The sequence below is a fragment of the Amia ocellicauda genome, chromosome 17 (assembly GCF_036373705.1).
Source record: "Amia ocellicauda isolate fAmiCal2 chromosome 17, fAmiCal2.hap1, whole genome shotgun sequence".
Lineage (NCBI taxonomy): Eukaryota > Metazoa > Chordata > Actinopteri > Amiiformes > Amiidae > Amia > Amia ocellicauda.
The window spans coordinates 15596479-15623879 of record NC_089866.1 but is presented as its reverse complement, the minus strand read 5'-3'; the positions used below and the strand labels follow the sequence as shown (position 1 = coordinate 15623879).

The window sequence follows — 27401 nt, the reverse complement described above, 5'->3', positions numbered from 1 at the left end:
TCCAAAGAGTCCAAAGGTCCAGTCCAAACTGCACACAGCTGAAGAGAAGTCAACCGAAGAGACATGGAAATAAATGGCAAAACTAAATTAACCACACAGGTGGGAGGCGAAGGGGGGAGTATGTGCAGGGGTGAGCAGACTACATCTTTAGCCAATATTTGGCTTATTGTTCCCACCGACGCCCTCCCTCCAAGCAAGACTGAAAACTGGAGACATGAACAGAAAAGCTGGAAAGGTCTGGGTACTGAAGGAATATAAATTTGTTCAGCCTTTTGGGGTTCTGTAAACGACAAGCCTACCACTGCCACCACCTCGACCACCACCATCAACAATGACAAAAAGGCTCAGAAGTATAGAATCAATATCATACCCATCCAAAGACGGATCAGCAGTGGAGAGAGGGAAGGAAATTAAGGGAATTTGTAAACACATTAATAGCTAAACTGAGCTTTACAGCGCAGCTCTCTGGACTCTGTCTACATGCTGAGAGATTTTACTGCTTTGCAATTTCAGTTTAAAAGCTGTGCGCAGCTATAAACCTTCCCTGGGTGACATTTGTGCATTATTTATGACAAAGCTGACATTTTCACTTCACACCAGGCTCTCTATTAAAGGAGAAAAGGTTGACTCACTTCCTTAATGTTCGCTCTGGCCCAGCAGTTAACCAGTTGGAGAAAAAGAACAAAAACAAAAAAACAAACCTAAAACTAAGTCAATTTTGCATGAAAATCTTTAAAATTCTGTATGTTACTGTCAATTTTCCTGATGGCTGCTGTCAAAGCTATCTTTCACAGGCTTCATTGGCTACATACCATATTCACACAACCCAAAGTCACCCTTGTGTTTGAAATCCTCCTCTACTTTCCACAAAATCACAAACATAGCAGAATAACAGTCCTCTGTGTAAAGATAAATGTCAAAGTTAGTTTGTGCTTGCTCAGGTTCTGGGCCTGCAGTCTCCAAGGGAAACTGAACACTTCAGGTAAAAAAACAAAACAACTTATTTTTACAAGCCCAGCTGCCCCTTTACATTTGTTGGCATTAGTGCACACTTAACTGGATTGAAGAAGGAGCAAATGGAATTCTCTCCAAACTAAAAAGTATAATTCAGATCTTTCTCCAAATTGCAACATGTCTGCTTGGGGAAAAAACACATTAAGCACTGCTGATTTATGCCCAAGTATCAGTCTAGTAAATTTATTTCCGTGAGCTCTGTGATCTTTATGTCTGAAGCATTCCGATACTTTTTCATCTTGGCATGCAAATTGCACAAAATTATGAACCTCCGCGGCTCATTAAACTCTATGCTGATTCCGCGCATGGCAGTTCTAATGAGGTTTAAGTGATTTAGTTTATCAAGAGCTCTCGCATGCTCTTCCCTGTACTGTTTTTAACTGGTCAGATGCTAAAAGCCACCAAACATAATAGATTAATACTTTCAAAGTCAGTTCGCATAAACTTTGTGTTTTATCTTATTATCAGCGGCCCAGTAATCAAGCAAATGTTGCTACAGTTCTCCTTAATATTATCAGCAGCATTATAAGAATCTGGTAGTGGCATTCAGAGGCAACTCCTGAATTTTCACACAAGCAAGGCCAGATGTTTGAAGCTAGGTGACCCAGCACTGAAATATAAAAGGTGTTCTCACTATGGACAGTATATTATAATAACACATACAAATGGGATCAGCTGGAAATGCAGACTCAAAGGTCATAGGAAAATGGCCAATGTACGTCAGAGTGCAATCCCCCTCTTTATCTCCCCCTAGGTTTGGACATGTTAATCTAATACTGCACCACAGCCTGCCTGCTCTGTGGCTTTACTGCTTCTGACAATCTGTCAAGGCCAGGCACAGCCCTGTGTGTCAGCCTTATCTCTACGAGTGGCAAGACTTCGGGAGACACAGACATGGGAACAGAGGGAGGGAGAGTGAGAGGAGTGAGGAGTGGGGAAGGCAAAATAAAGATGTAGGGGAAGAAAGAGGGAGATTTAATCATAAAAATACATACATACAAAAGTTGCAAAATCTTTCCATCTACTCCCTCCCATACCTCACAAATCCATCAAGACTTCCCATGCAGTCTAGCTCCCTGTCCTAAAGTGGGGGGAGCTGTGGCTCTACACTGAATCTACACATGCAGGCTGTGCTCTCTCTAGAGATGCCCCCCCCCCCCGCCACTCTGAGACAGCTGGGGGAAGGTGACCTTTATTGGCAGTGTGATGCATCGAGGAGGGCAGCAGGAGTTTGCCACTCTCAGCCATACGGTCTCCTCCCGGTCCCCCACAGTCTCCCTTCCTCAGCCAGCTGCCGATTTGGGAGCTGCCGTGTCTGTGTGCTCTGAAATAATCGCAGCCAAACACATGCGCAATGTCCGTCGGGAAAGATCTCTGCTGCCGTCTTATCCATACCCACACACCTCACTGCACCCTTCTCCAGGAGATGGACACAGGTTGGTCCAGGTGACCTTTGACCCATCTGTCAGGGTGAGGGACAGATACCGTATTGCAAAAACAAAGCTGAGATTTTAATGTTTTTTTCTTTTTTTCCAATAGTCCCTAGTTAGCTTTCTCCATCTCCTCCTTATACCACTTCTATAATGAAGGAAATAAAACAAAGCCCTGGTAGTCTCATTGTGCTGATTAAAGAAACATGAGTTGTGATGAAAAGATTTTAAAAGTCACTTAGGAACAGCGGAGAACTCGCTCGTGATAATCATAGCTTGCCTGGGCAGCTGCATCGGCACACAACAGCACCTTATTAAGAGGCACTTAACCAGAGCACTGAGGGCTACCCAATGGATTCTAGCTTCATTTTTCAATTTTGTACAGGGAAAAGAAAACTAGAAAAACATCCTTAAAATGTCCACATTGCTGGGATGGGATGGGATAACGCAATGCTACACATGAATGTACTGGCGGAAAAAAGATAGTGTCAACTGAGAAAGTGCAGAAGACCGCTGGTCACATTGTATCCAACCAAGAGTGGGCCTGTGCTGGGCTGTAATGACCGCAGGCCTTTTGAGAGATGGCCTGAGGGATACTTTAACTTCCTCCTCCCTGAAGTGCTGGTGTCGTCAGAGGAGAGGAGAGGAGAGACTCTGTGAGGAAGGATGCAGCCTCTGGTCACAGTCTGTACTCAGAGGGAAAGAAAAACCTTAATTAAAATAAATTTAAAAATGCCCTTACTCAGAAGGGTAAACAGGCCTCTAATGATGGAGACTCAGAGCCATATAAACAATGCTTGTTGGGTTTTGCTGTGCATTTGCGGAAGAATGTTTTTTGTTTTAGTGTCAAGATCTCCCAGTCTTCCATCCATTAGAGCCAGTAGGGAGATTTTAGGGAAAGGCTGGCATGTTCAAATTCAAGGCTGACCAAACTTCAGGATGCAAAGAGCACTTTACAGGGTATTAGAGGCTAAAGCACAGCCCATAACTGTACAGTCACAGAGGTTGACCATCTACTCCCTCAGGGCTGGGATGTGAGCAGCTCTTTCAGCTCAGCCACTAAACAATCTGCTGATGTTTACCAGGCCCTGACCATCTGTTCAAGGTGGATTCAGTAGACTGCACCTTATATCTAAACCCCGCAGCTGACAGCATAGTCACACACATGTTATTTATATCCCCCCCCCGCAACGCTCCAACAATATCACCCTCCTACAACACCCCCTCCCTCCATAGGAAATAACAGCTTCTGATTGGTCAGGACACACCACTCCCTTGGTTCTGTCCTGTCAGAGAGGGAGAGTGAGAGTGAGTGAGAAAGTCAGAAGACAGAGAGACGTGGAGAGAGGGGAAGGCAGGCCTCCCACATCCCTAGTCCCTACCAACTGGATGAAAATGGTATAAGTCACAAGTTTAAAGAGTGTATTATTGTATTCCTATAACAAGGCCTTGCACTTCTGTTTATTTTTCTTATCACTACTCGCTGGTATAGCTTCATCAGATGTCACCAAGACGTAGCCGCATCCCACTTGTGAGAAATTGGTTAAAATTTGTTTGTGCTCCACAACAGCTCCCGAGTGACTCACGTCGGCGGTTAACCCTTGTGTTTAAATAACATGGGGTGAAATACTGAGAGTGGCTCGATGGAGACATGAAGGGAAGAAGCTGTTTTGCTGGATCACGGATAGCTTTTTCAGGAAATAAACAGTCTTAAAATGTATAAAGGGACATTTTTTTTTTTTTTTTTCTAAAATAACCCCCCCCCAAATCACAAAGTTAAGAGCCTTCAGCTGTTTATTTAAAGCTTAAAATGGCCAATGTGAACTTTTTAGACTCCGAGAGGCATGACATCAAAAAGCAGGTGTATAATTTATTGATCAATTTTATGGTTCAGCCGCTGCATGAGGCCGAGACTAAAATAAACCTTTTCCTTGCTCTACATTCGCCATGTCTGGAAATACTCTTGGGTATTACTGGGATCGTAACTGCAGAGCACACGACACACTTCCTTGCGGCAGCCGGGCCTATATTTAAAGCACTCTGGCCCACTCTTTGATAACACAAGTGTAATTAAGAGTGGAGACATTATCCCGCTTTCCTTCTTTCCTGTCTTTTTTCCTTCGCCATCTCGGCCAACTGAAACCTAAAAAACTGCGCCTTCCCTTTCGCTTCGGCAATGTATTTTTAATGTTAACATGACTATTTTCATCTGCTCAGATGTAGACGTTGTACATTAGAGCTGGTCCCAGATGTAGCCGTTACTCCCTTCACTGTGCAGGCATTGTGCCTCATTTTGCAAAATATATTTAGTATTATTATCATTAAATAAACAAATAACAAAAATGAGAACATGTGCACAAGCCGTTTTCATTAGGGATAAAGAGTAGCAATTTTTTAAAGTTAAATGACCAAATTAGGGTTACATTTTGAGATAGGGTTTGAGTGCCCAGGAGTGCTTTTCCAATTACTTAACGGAACTGGGTGTGGATTTGCATTGACCTCGATTAAAAGTATGATCTTGGGTAGGGTTGGGCTGGGTTTCAAACACTAAAAATAAATAAATAAAATATATATTTATATACCTCCAAATAAGACAGACAAAAAAAAAAAAAAAAACACTAGCCAGTCTTCAGTGCGGCAGCAAGTGTTTTTCCTGGGTTTAATGAGGCAGAATTTAATCACATTCAATTACCTTTAGAAAGATGAAGCAGCAGTGTAACGTCAGAGTCTTCTAGAACCCTGCAAATTAGGATCTGCCTGCAACGCGTTCTAGTGTTTTAAATCAGAGCAAATGTAATTACAAAGACAAAGAGGCTTGACAGCATCATTGTGTCATTGCGAGGAGCTGGACGACAAACACAGAGGACACTGCATTCTGCCCCAGATCTGCATATTTTACAAAATGACAATGAGTCTGCAAATACACTTTCACCACATGGGCCCAGTGAGAATTTACGGGTAAAGTTTACATGTTAAAATTCAAGGCTGACCCGCACACAGAACTTTCTCTTCTGTTTAACCCTCTGGATTTCAAATATTGTTGATATTGCCATATTGCAGTAGTGTGGACTCACTTTCTGATTCAACCTGACTCGAACTGTAACACTGCTGCCAAGATACACAGATATACACAATTACAGTATTTACCTTGAAGTGGGAGTGCTGACATCACTCACCAGCAAAGATTAAATATAAAATTATGAGTACACATCAGTCAGAGTTGTTTATTAATCACAGTGGGAGGTGGATTTGTAAAATAATTGCAAGGTGTCCAGGAATAGAGAACCTAATAATTCTGGAAACAGTTTCAAGAGTTCTAAGCCCCTTTCTGTTTGGAAGGACATGTAAAAAAAATGGAGGGATGTGTTTATCACAAAAAAGAAAGGCAGGAAGAAAAACAGGAAGAAAAACAGAGACCAAAAAGAGAGAGAGAAAAAGAAAGAAAAAGAAAAAGACAGAAAGGTGTGAGTGGAGTGCTTTTTTTAACCTGGTGATCCATCACAAACCAAATAAAATGACACCAAACATAACTCAGGGACCTTGGATACCAAACTGCTGACTACAGCTACATCACAGCAAGGGGGAGAATCACTAACTAGCAACAACAGAGTCTCCTCGTTAAAAGACAGGGTGTGACTGCCAAGTATCCTTGGGGCAGTCAAACAAGAAGGATGGTGGTAGAATTTCACAATAAGAGCTTCTATGGGGATTAATGTACCTGTTTTTTTCCCTTTCCCCCCTAGAAAAATAAATATATCGATATCAGTCCACTTAAGTGCCCTCCCTTATTCTCTATTCACAGAGGCAATGAAAAAGTTAACTCCTCCTTACCTGTGCCTGTTCCTGTAGGATCCCCACCTTGAATCTGGAAGAAACAAATACGATTTATTTAAAAACAATATATATATATATAAAACAATAACCAATGTTGATTTGGGTCCTTCGTTTAATGGCTACAACAGTGTCTCCTACTGGCTCGCCAGGTCCCCAAGGTTGAAAAAACAAGTGCTGGCTTTTGCAGTGTGTATATATACAGGGTTTCATGCTGCTATTTTCAGGCCAAAAACCGGTGCCGTCAGGCCAAACAAATGCCTGAACACCAAAACTTTGTAAAAACTATAGTGCCCTTGCTCACACCTGCCACTCTCATTCTCTACAGCTACAGCCCCAACCCACTTGAACAGAAGTCCATGCCTATGCAATTTTCTGTGAGAATCCCTGAAAAAATGTATTTACTTTAGGATTTTTTTAAATTGAAAACTGCATGCAGAGATCTAGTTCCTAATTCACACCTGTCAAAGCTTACAACCTATACCATTCTATAGTGACTGGTAGTAGAACTTCATGTGATTGAACTTGCATTCCATTGATCTTTATTATATTTAAAAAAAAATGATTTTGGTGATTTTAGTCATGAAAAGTTAGTGGGACAAGTTCTTATGAATGTGTGTTGATAGACTCAACGAAACACAGATGGTGAACGTTCTCTTAAACAAGGCCGCCTTCATTAATTTTATTTTCATTCTCTAAAGAGGTTTCTACCCTGACAAATGGGAGTCACAATGTCCTGCTTTACGTGGAAATGATAACAAAAGCCACTCTCAGATGGGGACATGGATCATTTAGTTCACAGCCAGCTACGCCCTCCTTCTTGCCAAATTAATTTCAGCACAGCTACATAATAAATGGGTGATCTCTGTCTCCCGCAGGTGTGATGTCGCTTTTCACTGAGAGACAACAGCACAATAGGAGATAATCAGGAACAAGTCAACAAGAGAGTGAAAAACAAAAACTAGAGCGAACAGAAAAGAAACCATGGAAGCAAAAACAAAACAAAACACAATTGACATGAATAATGCAGAGGTGCCATGTCAGCCACTGGTAGAAAGAAAAGGAAGTGGCTCAGCCTCTTAAATGATCATGTTGTTTGCAATGCCACAAACTATCCCAGTCACCAAGTCATACACACACACTCTCACTCTATGGTTACACAAAATAAAGTGCACTCTTAACTGCCAGGGAACCAGCTTTGCCATCACCCAACAAGGCCATAATACCCCTATAGAAAGCTCTACAAAGCACACTATAATATCAGACACAATGGAACAAGCCCCACTGCCCTAGCGACAGATTCCACCAGCTGGTGACGGTTAGAGAGATGACCCCCACCCCACATCAGTGCAACAGATGCCTTACCCATATAGTTCAGTGAAGAATGTTCCAAAACGTTTTGACTGTGCCCCGCCCCCTTGAATTTCCAAACGAACAGCCAGTTTTTAATGAGAGAACAAAACTAAAACCTTTAATGCCCACATTGTACCATAAAGTTTCGGATGGATCTGTGGAAAATAGTCCCATCATAGTAACCCTTCTTGCAGAGCTTGATGAAGTTTTCACCTGCTATCGGCACCTAAAACACAAAGACCAAAAAACAATGTTATGGCACACAAGGAACCACCCAAAACAGTGCTATAATGCACAGTGACAAAAGTGTGTAGACTGTGAAAGCAGATGGATGGATCCTTGGCAGCCCACACAGAGCTGTAAAACCGTCTCCCTGAGTCAGCATCTTTTGCAAACGTGTTCATTAACTCGGTGTTGTGAGTGGCTGTATATCAGACCTGAACGCAAACACATCCCACAGAATAGAAGCCTCTTCCCAATCATACCAGTGAGCTTGTCCAGGAACAGACTTTGGGTGCTTTTGATGCAAGTATGTATGTATGTGTACAGGTCACAGGAAGTGATGTTTGGACACAATCAGGGTCATTTTAAGCCATTGGGAGTTGCACTGGGAGAGTACAGGGCACATTAACGCATGATTCTGACTGAAAAACTAAAATTTGCTTTAAATCTACCTTTTCTTTTCCCCCTTTTGGAAAAAACTATTCTGCAATTTTTCATGACTCACTATATGTAGATGTACGCTGCTATTATACCAGGAGATTTAATTTATATATTATATATAAACACAAGTCCCTAGCAAAAGTATGCTTTCAGCTTTGATGAGCCTATTAATTTGAGATGATAAAACTGCAAAAAACCCAATCCCGCCCCTTCACGATCTCTGAGTCACCCGCACCGTTTTTCAGACTTCTGATTTAATCCAGCCCTAGTCTGGCAGAGCGGCTGTCATAACATTATAAATGATACCGTGTTGTCTTGCACGTCACCTCCATTCAGTTCGAGTCCCCTGCAGAATGGGCTCCTTCTCTGTCAGAGTGATGGATATTTTAAGCTCCTACAGCCTCTTTACATTTTATCGCCCTTAATGCAGCGAGGCATCAGCTCTGCCGCAAAGACATCGCTGTGACATGCTTAATGCCTGTGGCTGAGCAAGTCTTTCCAAACCATTATGTGCAAAAAGCCAATTACAGTCGGCGAGGTCGGAGCGAGAGATACACAGTGCCGATGAGTAACACAGACTTTTCCGTTCAGCCTTACGCCTGAAGCAGAAAGAGGATATCATATTGGAACGTACTATAGGGGGGTTTCTGGAGCGCAGAGGTGGCCAAGCCGAGCACAGGACATTTTTCTACCAGCTGGTGCTTTGTTAACTTTCCCCAAGTGTTCCACGAATTTAGTACAGGACGATATATAACAATGAGAAAACTATCTGCAGGCAAGACATGAATCATGTATAGTTCACCAGTTACTGCAGGCAGAAACAGACATGCCCACTGCGCCAACCATTGCCCCACATCACGGTGGTTACCATAGACTGATGAAACCTCTGGCCTGTGTTTGGGAGTGAACCGCACTACACAACTTCCTACAGCAGTCTTTTGGTGCGCTTTCAGCAGAGTTCAGCCATACAGCTTATGCATACCGTTCCATACTTTGTTTATTCTTATTTATTTACATTCAGTGCTCTGTGCTCACACCTATTAAAGCTTCATCATACGTTTCGCATTAGCTGCGCTGGCACGCTGCTGAAATTCCCCCATAAGAGCATTTGGTTTCACAGCAGAAGTGAATTAGTGTGCCTTCAAAGGACTTTTTGTAGGGCCACATTAGACTTATTTAGGCTCAATGGCTAAGCTTGCTCCCTTTTCTTTAGGGCACCCATTCAAGGAAAGGGGAAAAAAAGACGACTTTCCATGGGTTGATGCTGTGTGCAGTGAAGCGCCTATTGCGGATTGCTGCAGTCACTAATGACTCGGGTGGAGAAGCCCAGGAGAAACTGCAACGGCACATGCTACTGCACTGGCAGCCCCAGTGACACCCGTGTTACCAAGGGAGGAGAGCAGGGAGAGTGGGTGGGGGTCTGTTGCTGTGCTCTTGCGAAAGGATCACACCGAGATACTGTAACCAGTTACAAAACATAAAAAAACACACGGAAAGCAAGCTAACCATGGTCTTGCACAGAGCAACGCATCACGTCCAGTGGAAGTGAGAGATCGGTTTCCTACACGCAGTCCATTTGTTGTTTTGCATACGCACTGTGCTAATCACTTGGATTATGCACTTAGAGGAAGTCGCAGCCAGAGGATAATGCCCGTGTGTCCTGTGAAGCTCAATTTAAATAGGTTAATGTGCACTTTTATAACTAACTTTTGTTTATCTTGGAGTGGGGAAAAAAATTAATCCTGAAAAATTAAAAAATATGTTGTCAAGACCAAAAGTAAACCAAGGATTAACTAATTAAGTGTTTACAGAATTAAGCCAAAAGGAAAGTGGATGACTAATACCATTTCTTGTTAAAATAACAATTATTAAATTTAAAATCAGCATGCCTTGAATAGTAACACAGAAATTATGAGGGGAAGCTTGAGCGATTTCCTGATCTCTGTGACTTCCTTTCTTTATCCTGATTGGAGAGTCAGGGAGCCAATAAAAACAAGGTCAAGGAATACCATGCATTCTGTTACCAGGGTAAGGATGGATAAAGCTGTTTCCATGGTTGCAAAGGAAGATTTTGTTATTTTCATATATATATATATATATATATATATATATATATATATGTACAAAACAACTCAACAACTTAACAACTTACCATGTACAAGTTCTGTTTGTCTGATTTTCAAATGAGGGGGGGGGGCAAAGTCACTATCAAAAGGACAGCCTATTTTCAGCAAACAACATTAACAAGAAGTGTTATACAAGTGCTCTGGATTTTTATGAATACAGGATCATTAAAAAACAAAAACAAACATTTATTTATTGTAACCAACGACTGACATTATCTAGTATCCCGCAGCAAATGGGACAAGAGGAGCAGGGGAGGAAAAGTAGGAGGGGGGAGATGTATCATGTTATTTCATAAACACTTAAATTCTTATTTGAGGAGAACAAGACAAACAGTCATGGGCGCCATTCATTTTTTCAGGGCCCGATTCCAGGTCGCGCACTAGTGGCCCACAGACGGCCTGCTCCCCACATGCTGGGACAGACTGATGGGACTGTTCCCAGTTCGCATTCCTGGAGACAGTGTACAAGCTAGGGCAGCGCTTTGCAGCTCTGTGGCATCAAAATACCGCAGCAGCACCCCACAGCACAACACCAGTTAGAGAGACCCAAGCAGGTATCTTAGTATCACAATAAATATAGTCTGGTGGACACTAATATATCTCCTTTTATAGTACTGCTACACTATCACAAACTATCATTAATGCGCTCTACTCCTAACCTAAATACTGCTTGGACTAACCCACACAAACGAGCAGTGATGGTAACCCGCATACTTCCATAAAAAATATTACAAATTTAAAAATGTAATATTTAAAAAGGACTCAAATACCAACACAGTATCTTCAGATGCTTTGAATTCTAATTATTTAATTTTTCTTTGATAGGTTTATTAATTTATTTTTACAGATTGTTTTAAGAGACAGCTGACAGGCCAGATATGAGTGAGAGAAGTGAAGCTGGCATTTGACCACCTACACTCGAGTTCTCGTCAGCACAGTACTTCAAAGGCACAGCGATAAAAAAACGAGCCGATTCAATACAAAGCCCTTACGTTTATTGCATTTACCCACACAGATAAAGCCATCACATTGCATCGCCTTCCTGCTGGTGGAAGGCCCCCCGACATCCCGAGTGACTGGGGATGTTTTGCTCCACTGCACTGGAGTACGGACACCTTTTGAGCACTTTATTTTGCATAGTGATCTAAAACCTACGTCTGACATTGTTCAATTTATTTCTTCTGGTAATGAGGTTATGATTGTAATACACTACATAGTTTTCATTCCTAGACCAAAAAAAGCAACTAAAAGTAAACAAAATAACAAATAAAAAAACAAAAAACAAATCCCTAAAAGGATCTTATTTTAGTTTTAAAAGCTACTGTGACTAAAGAGTCAGTCTTGTGATTGCGGTCATTACATTTCTCATCGCTTCTGCGGAGATGAACAGCCACTAAATTGCATATACATTACTGAGCAACACACTGAACACACCAGTGTCAGAGTCAGGCACTGGTAAACACAAGGCAGTACTCCTTCACAGGGAGAGTGGGAGAGAGAGAAGGGAGGGATTGAGAGAGAGCGGGAGTGAGAGAGTCCAGCTAACTAGGTCACCTAGACGGTCCCTCACCACGGCCGTGCTTCACTACAGACAGTATATCCTTCAGATAAATTATACATCAAACCCAGAGAAGCCTGGGAGAGCTTGGTTTCATGGCGAAGTGGATTCGTGAGCACAGACAAGAAATACAAATAAAATTATTATGAATCATATATATCACTGCACTACAGCAGATGTTACCCAGTTGGCCACACTCTTTAAGAGGCCGTAACATCTGAATGGCATGCTCAGCTGGCGCTCTGCTGCTCTAAAACTTTGTGACTTTAATGTTCCTCCAGCACCTTGAAACAGATGCTTGTAAGAGCCACATCACTGTCAAAATCACACTGGTCTGATAAGACACAGGTGGGTGGAAGTGTCCTTTACACAATCTTTACTTTACCTCATTGTCTTTTCTGTGATAGTAAATCGACAAATCACTTTTTCTTCCAGGCCATTTTAATTGTTTGGTGCTTTTGGGGAAACCTGGGGGAGTAGCACATCCGGATAGCCGTCATAAAGACTTGGCAAATAACAGTGACAGCTTTCCTTTTCGATTGGGAGTTTGACACTGGCTTCTGCCTACCTTGTCACAGTACAACTCCAGATTGATGTCCCCCTTGTTGGTGTGCAGCCGGACGTAGCCCTTCTTCTTCACGTACTGGTAGCGCACTGTGTCGTCCTCAATGGCATCTTCGCAGGGGGAAAAAAACAAGCAAACACAGTCACATCCAACTCAGTGTATACCCCAGTGGAGGGCTTGTTATTTCACAGACTGGTAATCCTCATGGTGAACAGATAGTCCACCCTCTCCAGGGCTCGGAGAGACCTTTAGGTACTTTTTATTTTTTGTGGACAACCTCCTGACTTAGATTGGCTGTGGAGAGTGGCTCCTATGGGCATCCACTCTTTATTGCCAAGGTCCTTCACCACTGTCCACAGCCAATCCAGAACTTGATCCAATCTAGACCGAAACTTTTCCTTCACCAGCATCAGACAATAATATCAGAATTAGTTTTGTAAGAGACTGTCTTTTTAATTTGAGTTATGATGATTATTATTTTTTTTTTTTATGAACATTTTATTCATGCCGCACTTTAAGCACAATGATAACAGTGTTGCCCTGGCCTGTCCTCTGAAGAATTCAATTGCAGCAGTCCAACTGGAGTGGGAAAGCATGAAACTGCTTTTATTTTTTCTTTGAGCGGGGGCATAAAACATAAGTTTAATATGAGGAGGGAAGAGGGAGGGGTGGAGCATGTGTTTCCATGGGGAAGTAAAGAAAGGATACAAGAAAAAGCAGCACGTTGCCAATGAACTGCCAAACTATACAGCCTTCTCTTGCCAAGCCGTGGCGATAAAACCTCAAGGATTTAACTCTGCGCTGACCAGACAGGAAAGTGGGCAGTCTCTGGCAGAGGCAGAGCTAACGACAGACAAATGTAACTTAATAACCTCCTACAGGATTCTGCATGCTGTGATACAACACTGCAGAGACTGACGACACAGTACTGAAAGGTCAATTTAAAAAATGTCTAACGTGAAAGAAAAAAAACATCAACAAAAAAACAACAAACATCAGACTGTGTTGCTCTCACCAAGAGTTGTCACTTGCAGTGACAGAGTCATGGGGAGGCTGGGCTGGGCTTAGCACAGCGCACAGGAGAGGGTGGTCTTTTACAAAGGGGGCATTCTGTCACGAAGATCGGAATCCCTGGCCAAGAAAAAATCACTCGCTAAAATGGTTTTTGAGTGGGTGTTGGCATTAGGGGACCCAGTTCTGGAAAAAGATGGGCCAGCAATGGGCCTGGGGAAGCTTCTACAAGAGAGAAGATGGAAATAGTTACCTGCTTCATGTGTGGTTGTAGGGGCCATGGCTGTGGAGGTGAATGATGCACTCACCCTCCCTGTTGAGTAGTGAGCCTGTGGAAAGGGAGAGGGAGAGGGAGAGAGAGAGAGAGAATGAGTTTCTCTGGGAATCTCTTTGTCTTACATCTCTGTATTCTGACTATAGCCTGCATAATTTGCAAATGTGCAAATTACTTACAAACCTGGAAATCATTTTGAAAGTCTTCTCTTGGTTCTCACCTTCCCTGATACAGAACAGGTTTCTATCAAAGGAATGTAATTCTAGTGAGTGGGACTAAAATACATATAAAAAAAAGTAGGGTATAAAAAGTGTTGGCTTGAAGAAAGCAGGTTTTATTAAAGTACAACTTGTGAAGTTCAAGAACAAGGGAATAGCTTCAGTTCGGGGAGAGACATGGTGATTTCATGTGTGCAGATAATTCAAGTCATTAACCTCCAGTTCACACAGCTCGCTTTCAATTATTTTTCGGAAATACCAATACTGCTGAGACTCGAGAAGCAAATAAGTGAAAACAACAGTTAAACAAAGTGAAATGAGGAGGACGAAGAAAAAAAGATTTAAAAACTTATAAACGAATTTACAATAGGCAAACCTGTTTTAATTAAGATAAACCTGCAGTCCTGTCACTTCCACGGACGTTTTAAATTGACGTTACTGAAATAATTCAGTGGATTGCAATTGCAGAAAAAAACTCATAATCCAGGAAACTGATTTAATTGGTTTGGGTTAATGAATCACTGGGAAAGTCATTCACAGCACAAACACATTTCCACTTTATTCTGACTCTTTTTGAAAAGGCAGATCGAGAAGTGGAAAACGGCTGCAGGTAATGTGCCCTTGAAAAAGCTTGCGGTTACAATCTATTTAAAGAAATCTATTTAACCCTATTTAAACAAACAATCCATCTCCCACAATGCCTTGGAGCTGGAGAGGATTATCAGCTCTGGTTTTATTTTTATGTATTGATTTTTTTTGAAGCAGTACACTTAGACAAGAACTGTACTCGCAAATTGTGCAAAAAGTTTGTATAATCACCAACTGCAATCAATAACTCTCATTCTTCTCGTTTCTCAAATGCCCACGTCAGTCATTGATGGGTAAAGGGTTAATGCTTTGCCTTTTCTAAATTTACCCCTCTCAGCTTGCACTTCTATGCTTGGCACCGGGGGAAAGATTTTCTCTGCAGCCATCTGAACTTAATGGAGCCTCCTAAAAACTTTTTAGACCCATTTAGTTAAAAGATCAGCACTGTGCCAAGCAATAAGTCTGTGCCGAAGAGCTGAAGTCATCCGCTGTTCCGCTAACAGAGCAACGGAGGGCAGAAGCAGGAGTCTGCAGGCTTGCTCTGCTGTCTGGCCCATAGGAAGGCTTCAAGACTGCAAGGCAAGCAGCCCTAGTGTCCTGCCATCGTGCCAAGATCATTGTCACTGAGAAGCAATTGTGCCTAAATGTAACCTTTTGTCCTGTTGTGATTTGACTCCGCTGGACTCGTATGCCCTGTGTTTTGTCCTTCGGTGCTCAATTTGCAAATAAAACATTTTTGAAAGTACCAAATTCATGCCCTTTTTTTAAACAGCAATTAATCCAGGTGAGGATGTTGAGACCATGGGAGACGTATGCAGAACGTCACATCAGGACGGCAGAATGTCCTTACAACATGCGGAAAGAAGCCATGGCGATCACTTCCCTCGCCCAAGAAAACACCAAAGCACTTTCAAGCACTTTTCACTTTCTTTAAGGCATAGCTTAGAAAAATTAAAAAGTAAAATTGCAAACCTGGTTCAGTCGGCATCAGATAACACCAACTTAATTAAGACACAGGCAGGGCTTAACACTTTTGATTAGAGCTGCTGAGGGACGAGGGGGGAGAGAGAGAGAAGAATGAGCGTTGAAAAAGCCGTTTTCGCATACAAGAAGTGAGGTGCTTTTGGCAACTCCAGTTGCAGTGCACCCCTGGGATACCGATGTAAGGGGATAGGTGATCTCACCGTCTCAGCTAAGAACATCATTGGCTCACTGGGCAAAGCCAGCCCGCTGCGGTTCTGCCTCTGACTGGCCTTGGCAAAGCACCGGACCTGATCGGCGAAGGGCGGGTTCCCAGATGTAGACGGCAGTGTGCTTTCAGAGGCAAGGCCGCTCGTCCTGCCAACTGGCACCCTGACCGCAGGCAGCCGGTGACATAGTGTCTCCCGTCTCACGCATTACGAAAACACGCTGCGTAAACTCAGTTCAGCAGTAGAGAAAGGAAAGGGAAGGCAGCTCTGCGCTGGGTGAGACAGGAGCATGTTTTTACATTCCTGCACAAGCAAATACCTCCATTCTGTCACCCCAATTATTCCCTAACAGCAGGGCGAGGTGCTGTCTCACACACACCCTCAGTCAGCTACTTTCTGTTTCAAGACACCCCTGACCCAGCTCTGGGTCCTGGGTGATGACGGGTCATTTTGTCTCTTGAGGAAGAAATCCATGAAGAGATTGATAGCAGTTCATATAAAAAATAAAAATAAACTAAGTTTATATACAAAAATCCCTGCTCCCACACGGCTGGTCCTTTTCCCTATTGAGCATCAAGAGTGTTTTGATAAGAGCTTGTGACTCAAAGGGAAAGTGACTGAAATCTGATATTCGTCACCCTGGACCCTGTAGAGGACAACAAGGCCAACAGCACGCCTCACCGCATTCAGTTTGTCAGTTTTCTTTGTCGCTGGTTCTTTCATAGTGGCAGCCAGCATTTCGTCACCCTTGAAATCTTTGTAGAGCTCAGCCAGCGTCTCCCTGGTTTCCATGTTGGTGCTCTTCAGATGGTACGAGGGGTCCAACCTGGCTTTCTCCTCATCTGCAACACACAGAACAAAAGAGCGTCTGAGCGGAACAGAGGAACATTGAGGGAGTTACTATCTGTCAAAACAGAGTCTCCACCTTCCTTTCTCTTAGAGGTTTTAGTAATCAACACAGTGGGAAGTAATTCTATAAAAAATGGTTTGCGTTGTCAGGGGAAATCATCGATGCAAGGATGTCCGCAGATGTTCAAAAAAATCGCTTAATAAAAAGTTGAAAGTTATAAACCCACAGCAAAACAAGTCACATAATATAAAACAGAGTCTTACCAATAACAGGGTTAAGAGCAATAATACCACATGCTTAAACGGCCAACAGGAAGCAGAGACGTTACATGGATCAAGGAAAAATTTACCTGGATCTGGGACCTTCAAGTTGTTCTTAACATGGAAGAAGTTGGAGACGTTGAACTTGTCCAGGTTTGTGGGATCCTACATAAATAAATAAATAAATAAATAAATAAATAAATAATCATTGAGACATTTTCTTCATGTAATCAATGCTTTAAAACTTACAATGGAAATATATTTTCAATAGTCAAGAGAGTCTGAGATATCTGAGTGACACTATATAAAAAAAATTGAAAAGCCAAACCAATTAAATCAAATTAACCTAAAATCAACTGAAGGAGCTAGAGTTCTCAGAAACGGCAAAGAAAATATGTTTTCCAATCAAGGCCTCATTGATTTTTCACATCCCAAGGGGAGAAGAGGGGAAATTTTAGATGAAGACCTTTTTTTACAACATCCTTCTGTGATTTACTCCATTTCAGGGTATGTCATGTGCATAAGAGATGTCAGGTTGAGAAGTAATTTCTTTCCTCTTAGTTTTTCCTTTTGTAGTCTCTTTATATGTGAAATATTTTAATTTTAAATGGTAGAGATTAACATTAACACTGTTAAATTACAGATACAGTCTCTTCTCTACAACAAAACTGTTGCATTTTAAGGTTTTTTTATGGAATGCCTTTCCAAAATCTTCAGGGTCATTTGTAGAGAAGCACTTAAGTTTGACACCAATGTAGCTAATCAAATTTAGATGCATGTCCTACACACTGGTCAGATGTTTATTGTGGAAAACAAAGATCAGCACAACCTCAGAAGACTATGAAAATGTACCCATTACTTATGTAACCAAACCTGTGTGTGTGGTTTGAGTATGTGACAAATGCAATTTCTCAACGTCATAATTGTAATTACAGTTGCAGCTATGACACACACTGGGGTCAAAGGCGCGATATGAACACTTAATTCAGTTCAGTGAATTCAGCAAGTGCCCTTGGAGGTCCGGTCGTGATGCACTGTCGGAATAATTTCAGCCAATGCGGGGCGAGAGAGGGGAGCACTGACACAGGGAGGAAGACATCAAAGATCTGGACAGTTTCAGCGGAATCCTTTCCAAAGTCACCCAACACCTCCACACACCCGTATCGTAATGCACTGGCTGGGACAAGGCTACATTTCAGGTTCCCCTCGGCCACAGCGTACATTGCGAGTGGGGATAATTGTGGCAGTGCCTTCAGATTTCATTACAGGGACAGAAACAATGTCGTAATTCATACCGCAGGACGTCTCCTCAGATCAGATTCTGCTTCGCAATAAAGGAAGCACAAGAAAAGAAAGCAACACAAGAAGCTGTCCCAAATGGGTCACAACGTCTTCATGGCGAATATCATCGGTCTCATCCTCTTCCTGTGCCGGACAAAACAGCACCAAAAGCCAGCCCGTTTAACCAGGTCACGAACTGCCAGAGTAATTAACATTTGATGGGGTTTCAAAATCAATCAAACAAGAACAACAAACCCAAAAACTGAAAAACTTAAAGGCCTAGCTCGAAAAAGTCTAACCATGAATTGCAAACTCCAAATCTTCTAACACCTATATAACAGTCTACCACTTAACAAATTATAAATAAACACAGGATGGGGAACAAGCTTCATGGATCACCAGTAGGTCAAAGTTGGTCTAGGCCAAAGTTTACAAACGGGAGGAGGCTGCTAGACCGGTCTTGATCATTTCGGTTTTTGAAAGCTTCCCAATAGAGCGATGATTTGGCAGGCTATCTGCTCACTACACATGACCATCTGAAGATATATTGGGGGTCTGGATTCCATATTTTCTGCAAATGACCGTTTGCTCTGCTGATTGGTGACTGCAGTGCTCAGTATCTACACCAGGATGACGTGAGCATCTGGAAGGCCAGGCCGAAAAGGGGCAGGAGGACAAACCCGAATCTGTAGGATGTGGCATTAATTAATTGAGTCTACCTATGTTGAAGTCTTCCACTATATCCCTAGGTCTTTGGTTACAGGTGTAACCTAGGTGGATACAGACCTAGGGATATAGTGGAAGACTTCAACATATACTGAATATGTTGGAGGGATAAGAAAAGTGACACACTCGGTACCTGTAGAGTGATGATGTCCGAGCGAGAGAAGGGCTCGTCGGTCAGCAGGTCCTTGTAAGATTTGGTTTTGACATTGAGCTGTTCCACGGCCTGTTGGCAGAAGCAAAATCACAGTACGACTTAAAAAGGAAATGCAGGTGCTGCCCAGAGGATAATGCTGCATTCTTCCTGCACTCTTATCAGAAACACCATTGATGAACGGGTGTCTTACCTCATAGGAAAACACGTTGCCGGTTTTCATGTTGGCCACTATGTGCGAGTTGTTGGTGAAGACATTGTACAGGACGGGGCAGTGGAACTTCCCTGTGTTGAAACATGTAAAAAACACTGCAACAAAGACACGCAATGTACGTGCCAAAAAGATATTCATATCACACAATGTCCACATGTATCATACATAAATATCCATGTACACACCACTACAAGATTAGTGGCCTTTTTTCTTTTTTTGCAATCGCTCTCTCAATGTACTCAATACGAGAAGAAACAACAGTACTACCCAGAATGGGACCCCCCCCCCCATCACCTCCCCAGCTTCCTGCCTGCACAGTTAAAGTCCAGAGGGAACAGCAGACACAGTAGAGATAGAGGAGCTTGATGAATACGGTAACTTTTCTCAGAATGCATTTAATTGGAGATTTTCTCCTTCAACACGTGAGGGCCTATACAGTCGCTAATTGAAAAGAAATATGTTGATACATACTACAGTTATAATGAAAAAAACGAACCTACAAGAAATACAAAAGCGCACAGTAAAGTGATCTCATTCAGAATGTTATAAGATGCTTACAATCATCATTAACTGTTGACATCCATACATCAAGTTATAATTAAAAGGCAGGAAATCTAATACTGCAGAGGGCCAATGCTTTCTGTTCTACCTCTCGCCACAAACAGCTGGTCAAAGAGGACATTTGGATTGGAAATAAAAAATATTCACAGAAAGCTTTAACGGAAACCACTCTGTCAATCTCAATTGCCATTGTCCTCTGGATGAAAGAAGGTGGGAAGAAAAGAAAGAAAACTAATGGCTTCAGAAAACCGAAGGAAGGGAGGGGGGCTGCTAGTTATTTACAGAAAAATTCTCGTGAATTTTATCAGCGGAAGTGCATATCTCCAAACTAGCAATAAGATATAGATCAGGTTCGAAATGGCAACAACACAAAACAAAAGACAAAATGTGCCAAAGAACACAGCCTGTGAAATCCCAAACCTAGGATACAGGACATCTGAACATCACTTATTAAGAGGTTACCCGGATTACCTACCTAATATATTGTATATATTTGTTTTGTGAACAGAGCATACATTACTGTAACCTTGATGGGTATAATGTAACAGTGCTTCGAACATCAAAGACGAATAGCTGCTAAAAGCCCCACACTAAAGCAGGCCAACATGCTGCTGAAAAAGGGAGGGCAATGAAGACAATTACTTTTTCCATTGCAACAAAAAGAATGGGTTTTTGTCGCCAGTATTACCTGCTGGTATTATTAGGAATGGCACCAGATCTAGAGCAGCTTGTTGTATATATATTTTATAGCAAAGCAATAAAACCACATGAGAAAAAACAAAGATGTAAACTTTGTTTGTTTGGTGTGTTTGTTTTATCTATATATATATATATATATATATATATATGGGTTGGGTAGGGTGGGTATAGTGGAAAATTGCTCACATTAGGAGAAATTTACTACATAGTCCCCGTAGATCAGTTAAGCAAATCTTAAGGCCTTGCGCTTCATTAGGTTCAAAATGAGTTCAGTGTGGGTGAGGGAGGCAGGATGCCAGCTCGAGCATTCCTGGATACCGCTCAGGATTTTAACCCATTACCTGGACCGTCAGGCTCCCTGTGGCTCATATCATTCTGCCCACATTCATCTGCCCCCTCTTCCCTTACTTTCACCCCTACTTCTGTTACTATTGCAGAACATTTTAAAGAGTTCAGGCCAAAACCTCAACAAACTCCGAAAAACACAGGGCATTGTCCCCCCCTTCGGTAATCACCCATGAATGCGATGCAGTTCAATGCCCCACAAAACTGCAACTAAACCTGCTTTTTATCCACGCACACACAAAGACAATCAAACACAGACAAAAAGGCTGAATATGGCTATACACTAGTTCTCGCATTACCCCCCCCGCCCCAGTTTCTCAATGAGTAAACAGCTGACTAAGCTCCAACAGATGGGTTCAATTAAAAGAGTACCACCGAGAGACTGCAAGAACTTCCATTAGGAACAGTTTTCATTTTTCTCCTGTCCTGTCCAGTCCTGTTCCTCTCTGGTCTCTGACTCTCTGCTGTGAAGACATCTGACGGCAAAGAACTTGTCTGAAGATGGCACAAGCCGGAGCCCACGGAACACAGCCCGGAGAAAAGGCGTTTCAGAGGTGTGGTACAGGGAGGTCCAACAGCGCTCTCACTGACAATGCTGCAGGGTCACATGTCCAGCCAGCCAGGGGTCTCACAAGATGCTTGTAACACACTTTCAATACGATACAATGCAGAAGTATTCGTGTCACCTAGAACTCTGGTTTATCAAACTTTTAGGAGCTACATCATGCTTTCACTACACACCACGTTTTGGACCAAAATAACCAACCTCTCTGTTCCAGTCTCTCTACAAAGAAAGTGTACTTCTGTGACACTTTGACACATACCTTCGTTGTTCTTTGCAATGTTCAGCTTGATGAGGGACTTGGCTTCCAGTTTCTAGAAAGAGAAGGTGGCAGGTAACACACTGTTAATATATCAAGAAGACATCCTCGGGCAAGGCTGTAATTGAATTTCAGAAAAACAGTAACCGCTCCAATTGCTAAATCACATTTATGCTTTAGGAGGGGGGAGAAAAGACAGGCATGCATTCCTTGGCCACTGTGATAGCGTTAACCCCCTACTTGCAAAATCAGAACTTGTGATGAACGAAGTCTGTTCCAACACCAAGACTGGCTGTGTAGTTACCTATACCATCATGGATCATTTATTTATTTAAACTTGATGTATGAATATGTAAAACAAATCAATGGGCTACAAAGCACTATATGTTGAAGTCTTTCTCTGGTGTCATTACTGAAGAAAATTGTGTTTTTTTAGCATAACAGCAGGCAAACAATACGTGATTTGTTAAAGCTGAAAAGCACAGGTTCAAAAATAAAATTGAAAAACACTCAAAAATCAACAGGCTTTTTAAGCAACCTGGAGTCTTCATTTCTTTGGACTGAGTCAAGGGACCATTAAAATTTACCATGGAAACCATCCTAGTGCTGCAGAACGGCAGAACAACAAAAGCAAGCTGGCGGCTGAAGAGCCAGACTACGTCACTGCCAGGGCCAAAATAGCACCCGATTACAGCAGAGACGGGGAAATAAAATAGGCAGGCACTGGGAAATGACAGCTCTCCAGTGTAGGTGTTGCAGATCACAAATAAAACCAAGGGAAGTTCAAAGTTGCATTTGTTTTTCTTTCCCCTGTATGATGCACACCACTGGCAAAATAGAGATGTAAAGCTGAAAATTCAATAACTTCAGCTCCCAACCACGTCACTACAAATTACTGCGCTTCGGCAAGACGTGCCAAAATACAGAGGAGCCTGTCTTTAGGTTAGCCATGCAGACTCTATGCCAGCTCAACTCCCAGATGTTGATCTTGGCAAGGGGAAGCGAGCGCAGGAGGGACAGCTACAACGCCTATCTCTGCGAATCAAGGGCTGCTGTGGAAACGGAGCAAAATTATTTGAGCAATAAAACAAAAAAAAATGTTTATCCCCCCTGGAACATTTTATTGGCACAAAATGCAAAGTGAATTCCCAGTACAGCGTTCTGAGAAAAAGGAGAACATATCTGGGGGATCTCCATGCCTGTGAGATAACCTTGGGTGTACGGTCAACGAAGGAGCGCGCTGTTCAGAGACACTCATTCACAGTATAAATCAATGTGCGGTCTGGAAACTACAGCTTGGGTGCCGACTGAATGAATGTGTAACTGGACAGTTTAATGGATTCATATCCAAACTACAGCTATTTTAGTTTTTTTTTTTTTTTTTTAATGTAACTGAAAACCATACATAGTCATAACAGGATACATAGTGCCTACAATTTAAAAAAAGTATCAAATAAGGTGCAGGATCCCAAATGCGCCTGAATGGCAAACGTGTAGAATTAAACACAGGATGTTTGGGACCTGATCCTTAATACAAAGATACCAAGTTAAGGCAGATGTGGAAATCAGACCCTAGCCCTGGTCCAGAAAGAGGTTGAGCTAATATTGCACCCGAGCTATGATGGCTCATCGGCAGTCTGTGAGGTCACCAGCAAGTTTCAGGGCTCTGACCGACCGCTGACATCACCAGAGCTGAGCACCAGACTCATTGGAAGTCAGTAGCACAGTGTAATATCTCACACACCCTCCCACCAGTGGGGTGAAGAGTAGTCAATCCCTAGCACATCACTCGGGTCATCTCTCTCTAATCCTCTTTGCAATGCGTCAGCCCACCGGAGCTTAGCGTCTTAACGTGGGGTGAGTTGCTTACACACAGCCAGGTGTAGCAAGGACTTGTTAACGTCAGCTGTGATTTCCCAAATAATTCCATTGGCAACAAAATCCAAAGTGAAATGAAACAAAGCTTGAAACACTGAATCAGGAATGGAGATCTTTCTCAAAGGGTGCAGAAGATAATGGCCCACATTGAACTGTTCTGAACATATCTGAAACTCATTAACTTTTTTTATGTTTTCATTCTGATCAATGCTGGTACACTACAGGGTAGCTGGAGTTCTCATACAATCAGTGCCAACCGTCCCCAAAATAACTTGTCCAGACTTGTTACTAAAAAAATCTCGGGCCAAGAATACCACAGGCAGAATGCAAGCCACAGCTGTCCTATGCACTCACTCACTCACTCACTCACTCACTCACACACTCACTCACACACACACACACTGGGCTGGACTGCAGTGGGACTACAGTGTACATGGCTGTAGTGTCCAGTCTGTCTGTCAGGCGGTTGGTCTCTCCCTCTCTTTCCTCTCTCTCTCTCAGATTAAACAAAGAATGCAGCTGTGCAGTTCTTCCATAGGGAGGGTAATAGTTGACAATAAACGCAGACAAGCCAAGTGCTTAAGAGTCCATTTTGTTTTGAGGTTTAAAAATAGCCAAAAGAAATGTTAGGCTTCTCACTGTCACATTTTCCTGCAACAGCTTGCAACAAAGAGGTGCTTTGAGTGCAAACCAGACTAAGCATTACAGCCAAGTACACAAATCTCACCTTTCAACAGCAAGTTCAAAATGCAATTAGATCCTTACAGACCAATAAATACACAGTCCAAGAAGTCTAGAAGTGCTCCTTATTTTTACATTAGCCTAGCATTGCATCAGGGTCCTAAAATGCAGGGGGAAGGAATCTATCCTTGGATACAGTGGAATTTCGATCAAAACTCTAATTGGACTGACAGGTAAACACAGAAAAATGCGGAACTTTCTCATTCAGTTTCCTTTTTTTCTCATGCAGAACGCAAAGCCATCACATCTTGGGCATGGAGCACACTAAAAGTACCACGATAGATGCTATGGTAAAATAAATATCCAGCTACCCACAAACTAAATACTGCCTCACTCCTCTTCCATATCCCCCACACCCAACCAATCACCAAAAACACATTCTGCATCCTTTCCAATTGCTGTCCTCTTTGTTCCCTTAAAGCTATTTTCTCGGTCAGTTTAATGTGGTCTTTCATTCTCTCTCTCTATTTTAAGGGCTATTTCTATTTTTATGTTGCCCGACTGAATTCCACAGAGACTGACTTAAAAACAATGCTTATTTAGCACCACTGTTGAGAGTAGTTGGCATTAACACAAAACAACAACTGACCACATTCCCCTGCCATGTCATCCAAGCAGCATCCAAGCAAACAGGTTCACAACACGGCATATGGCTCCGCCTAGTGGTGAGGTGCAAGAGAGGCTGCTAAATAGCCTACAACATGGCAGCGAATCAATGCTGTTCCCTGGAGAAGCCCACGGCAATGAGAACATCTTGGCATTGACTGAATAAGACTTGCTTCTAAGACATGAAAAATAATAATAATTGTAGAACAAGGTTAACCACAGCCTCAAGGATTTTATATTGTGTAATAAAAGCATTCAAAATCTCACATCTAGACAATGTTTTCTGTTAAAAGCCATAACCAATATTAAGACACAAAATAACCATTTAAGATAACGGTACACTCAATGCTTCCTCAGAACTAACTACTTGAGAAACAAATTACAATTCTGATACACAATACAGGGGGGCAAACAAGGGGCAATAATGTAATAATTTGGAAATAGACATTGTGGTGTTCTAATGTTGTCTGCTAATACAAAATGAGTAATTACAACAACAATAATCAGATTGCTGTAAGAATAAAGCGAAATTGGATTGCACTGCAGTACCTATGAGCTTTTCATATGACTAACCAACCTGCTGCTCACATTACAATCTCAGCTTTGTTTTAATGTGCGGTCTCTGCTGACACAATACAGAAGACTCACCTCTCCAGATATTGGGTTGGTCCCAAATTTCTTTATCCAGGGAACTATGCTCCTACACAGTGAAGAGAAGAATGAAGTGTTTTCAGATTGTACACGCATGCTCTATAAAGACAAGTTACTAAAACTGCAATAGTTCATATTTATGTACAGAACAAAAATCTCAGTTTGAAATAATTAATCAAATATCGCATTAAAGCAAAAACAACAATCACCATCTCACCTCCCTGTGAACCCTTAAAACTCAGGTATTTGAGGTATCCATTACTGATGATAATAATAATAATAATAATAATAATAATAATAATAATAGAGACCATCCTCATGAGATACTCACAGCAAATCAAAGACATGCCCTTCAGGTGTGCACATGGGATACTCAAATGGCTGAAGGGATAGACTGAAAAAATAAAAACAGCAAAATCAGAAGAAAAAAAAGGGACTTCAGGGAGAATGGAAAAAAAATAAGTATTATTTCAAGAAATAATAAAAAAAAAAACAATGGACTACAGTCAACTTTTTTTCTTACCTGCAGTGATCAAACGGCAAGCGCCTGAAGTTAGCCTTCGGGATATCTGCAAATACAAAAATGATATTAAAACAAAAACACTACATTTTAAGCACCCATTTCATGAAGTATAACTAAGGATACTGACGACATCGAAAGTCGACACAATCACTGGTTGTCATTAAATTGCAAAGCATATCAATAACAATCATAACGTATCAATGCATGCTTTTATGGTGGGATATTACATATACTGGTGACTGGACGCTGAATCAATGACGGCAGAGTCACTTTAAATCCTTTTCAATCACTTTCAACTCGTCTTGGTCATAGAGGTTTACAGTGCAGTTTACAAAACAGATATCGCTCTTTAAATAAAGTAAAGACGTCTGCGTTTTTTAGATCATGGTGTTGTTGTTGTTGATTTTGTATCAGAGGCAAAGAATAAAATATAAAATAATATAAAAAAAAAACATTATAGTACCTGGTTTCTTTCCTCCATAGAAGTGCGTGTACTCAGAACACGTGATGTACCTAAAAAAACCAAACCCAAAATAAACATTAACATTATAAAGTGATGTTTAATTATACAGTTAGCTACAGTTCGTCTTATCATTGAAACATTTAAAATACCTTATTTGATTAAAAATAACAAATCGTGCGCTGATTGGGACGTAAAACTCACATTTTATCCTTTTGGTGCTGTCTCTTCCCCATCTTGACGGCTTTATATGGTGCCTTTTCGAGAGGAAAAAACTCGCAGTCTCTGTGTGGTGTAAATCCACAAATTTAAGATATTTTGTGTTAAAAAAACAAATAAGACACAGTCGCTTCCCACACCACTTCCGTGAAAACTGTCCAGCAAGGAAATCCGTCCGGGCGGCAACACACGGCCACGCCCACAGTTCCGTTACATCAGAAACAGCCCGATGGGAACCAGCAGAGGGGCTCACTCTTCTCACAATGCAGTGTATCTTAATCAGGGCGCCCACATTTTAGTGCCTGGAGTGCTAATTATCAGGCTAAACTCGAGCAGGAGGGTCACAAAAAATCCAGTCCACTGCACTAATGTGGGGTAACAAGGCCTGTATATTTGGCAGTGTGTTTTGTTTCGTCTCTTCCATCATTATATTCCTTCATGACAGCTATGGACTCTTGTTATATTAAGCAAACGGCTTATCTTCAGTTTAAAAAAGTGCTTTCACCCTATTATTCTTGAAATTGTCTTTGATCTGTGCTCACTCCGCTGTCCATTTGTCCCTCACAGCCCCACAACAGGGAACAGCAGCCTCCT

The 27401-nt window shown here is 41.9% G+C and overlaps 1 protein-coding gene across 1 annotated transcript in view; it reads right to left on the bottom strand.

The window, feature by feature from the left end:
- Positions 1–26976, bottom strand: part of ppil2 (peptidylprolyl isomerase (cyclophilin)-like 2) — a 35307-nt gene extending 8331 nt beyond the window's left edge. The window contains exons 1-14 of the mRNA XM_066688890.1: positions 26793–26976; positions 26592–26641; positions 26129–26174; positions 25937–25999; positions 25603–25654; positions 21733–21784; positions 19283–19374; positions 19072–19161; positions 17021–17096; positions 16503–16663; positions 13805–13880; positions 12544–12650; positions 7765–7854; positions 6276–6309 (exon numbers count right to left, since the gene is read on the bottom strand). Coding sequence (XP_066544987.1) covers positions 6276–6309; positions 7765–7854; positions 12544–12650; positions 13805–13880; positions 16503–16663; positions 17021–17096; positions 19072–19161; positions 19283–19374; positions 21733–21784; positions 25603–25654; positions 25937–25999; positions 26129–26174; positions 26592–26641; positions 26793–26824 — 1021 coding nt within the window. The 5' untranslated portion in view covers positions 26825–26976. The remainder of the gene's footprint in view (positions 1–6275; positions 6310–7764; positions 7855–12543; positions 12651–13804; positions 13881–16502; positions 16664–17020; positions 17097–19071; positions 19162–19282; positions 19375–21732; positions 21785–25602; positions 25655–25936; positions 26000–26128; positions 26175–26591; positions 26642–26792) is intronic.
- Positions 26977–27401: the final 425 nt, after the last annotated feature.